We start from the raw sequence: 528 nt of genomic DNA, 5'->3' as shown, positions 1-528 counted from the left end.
TTATTCGAGCTCGGATGGTGAGAAGTTCGCGGAAATCCTGAGTGTTGCAGATCCGATGAAATCTTTCTTCGGTTCTGCATGGGATATCCTGCACCTCCTTGATTCTGTGTCCTGAGTGGGGGTCAGAACTCAGAACCCCCTGGAATTGAGGAACTTTTTTTATTCTTTCAGCACGGATTGCGAAATCGATTCTCTTGGTCTATGCGACGATTCTAGAGAGGTCAGTACTTCTGTCTGTGAGCGAATATCATCTGCGTAGTTCCGAGCGCCGCCTTCGACCCTGAATCATCTCTTATTTCCAGTGCACCAAAATGTGGGAGCCGAATGAGTACGCAACGGCTGTGTGCGACACAGTGATCCGACCCCATATTCACCTTTTTGTCGGAGTCGGGAGCCAGCCCAAATACGACGAAAGAGGTTCGTACTGTCCCCGCAAGTCCTCGCTTTCGTTTAACGCGAACTCGAAGAGCATAAATTCCTTCTGGTCTTCGGCGTGAGGTCCGTAGCTTGAATGGACTTTATTTCTAG

The 528-nt window shown here is 49.2% G+C and overlaps 1 protein-coding gene across 1 annotated transcript in view; it reads left to right on the top strand.

Annotated features, from left to right (window-relative positions):
* Window positions 1-528, top strand: part of LOC100902049 (A disintegrin and metalloproteinase with thrombospondin motifs adt-1) — a 5,192-nt gene that overhangs the window by 4,102 nt on the left and 562 nt on the right. Inside the window, exon 10 of the mRNA XM_029113249.1 lies at window positions 303-493. Within this exon, the coding sequence (XP_028969082.1) occupies window positions 303-493 (191 nt within the window). The remainder of the gene's footprint in view (window positions 1-302; window positions 494-528) is intronic.

Source organism: Galendromus occidentalis, unplaced genomic scaffold (genome assembly GCF_000255335.2).
Source record: "Galendromus occidentalis unplaced genomic scaffold, Mocc_1.1 scf7180000076490, whole genome shotgun sequence".
Lineage (NCBI taxonomy): Eukaryota > Metazoa > Arthropoda > Arachnida > Mesostigmata > Phytoseiidae > Galendromus > Galendromus occidentalis.
The sequence above is the reverse complement of the archived record's forward strand: the minus strand, read 5'-3'. Positions and strand labels throughout refer to the sequence as shown.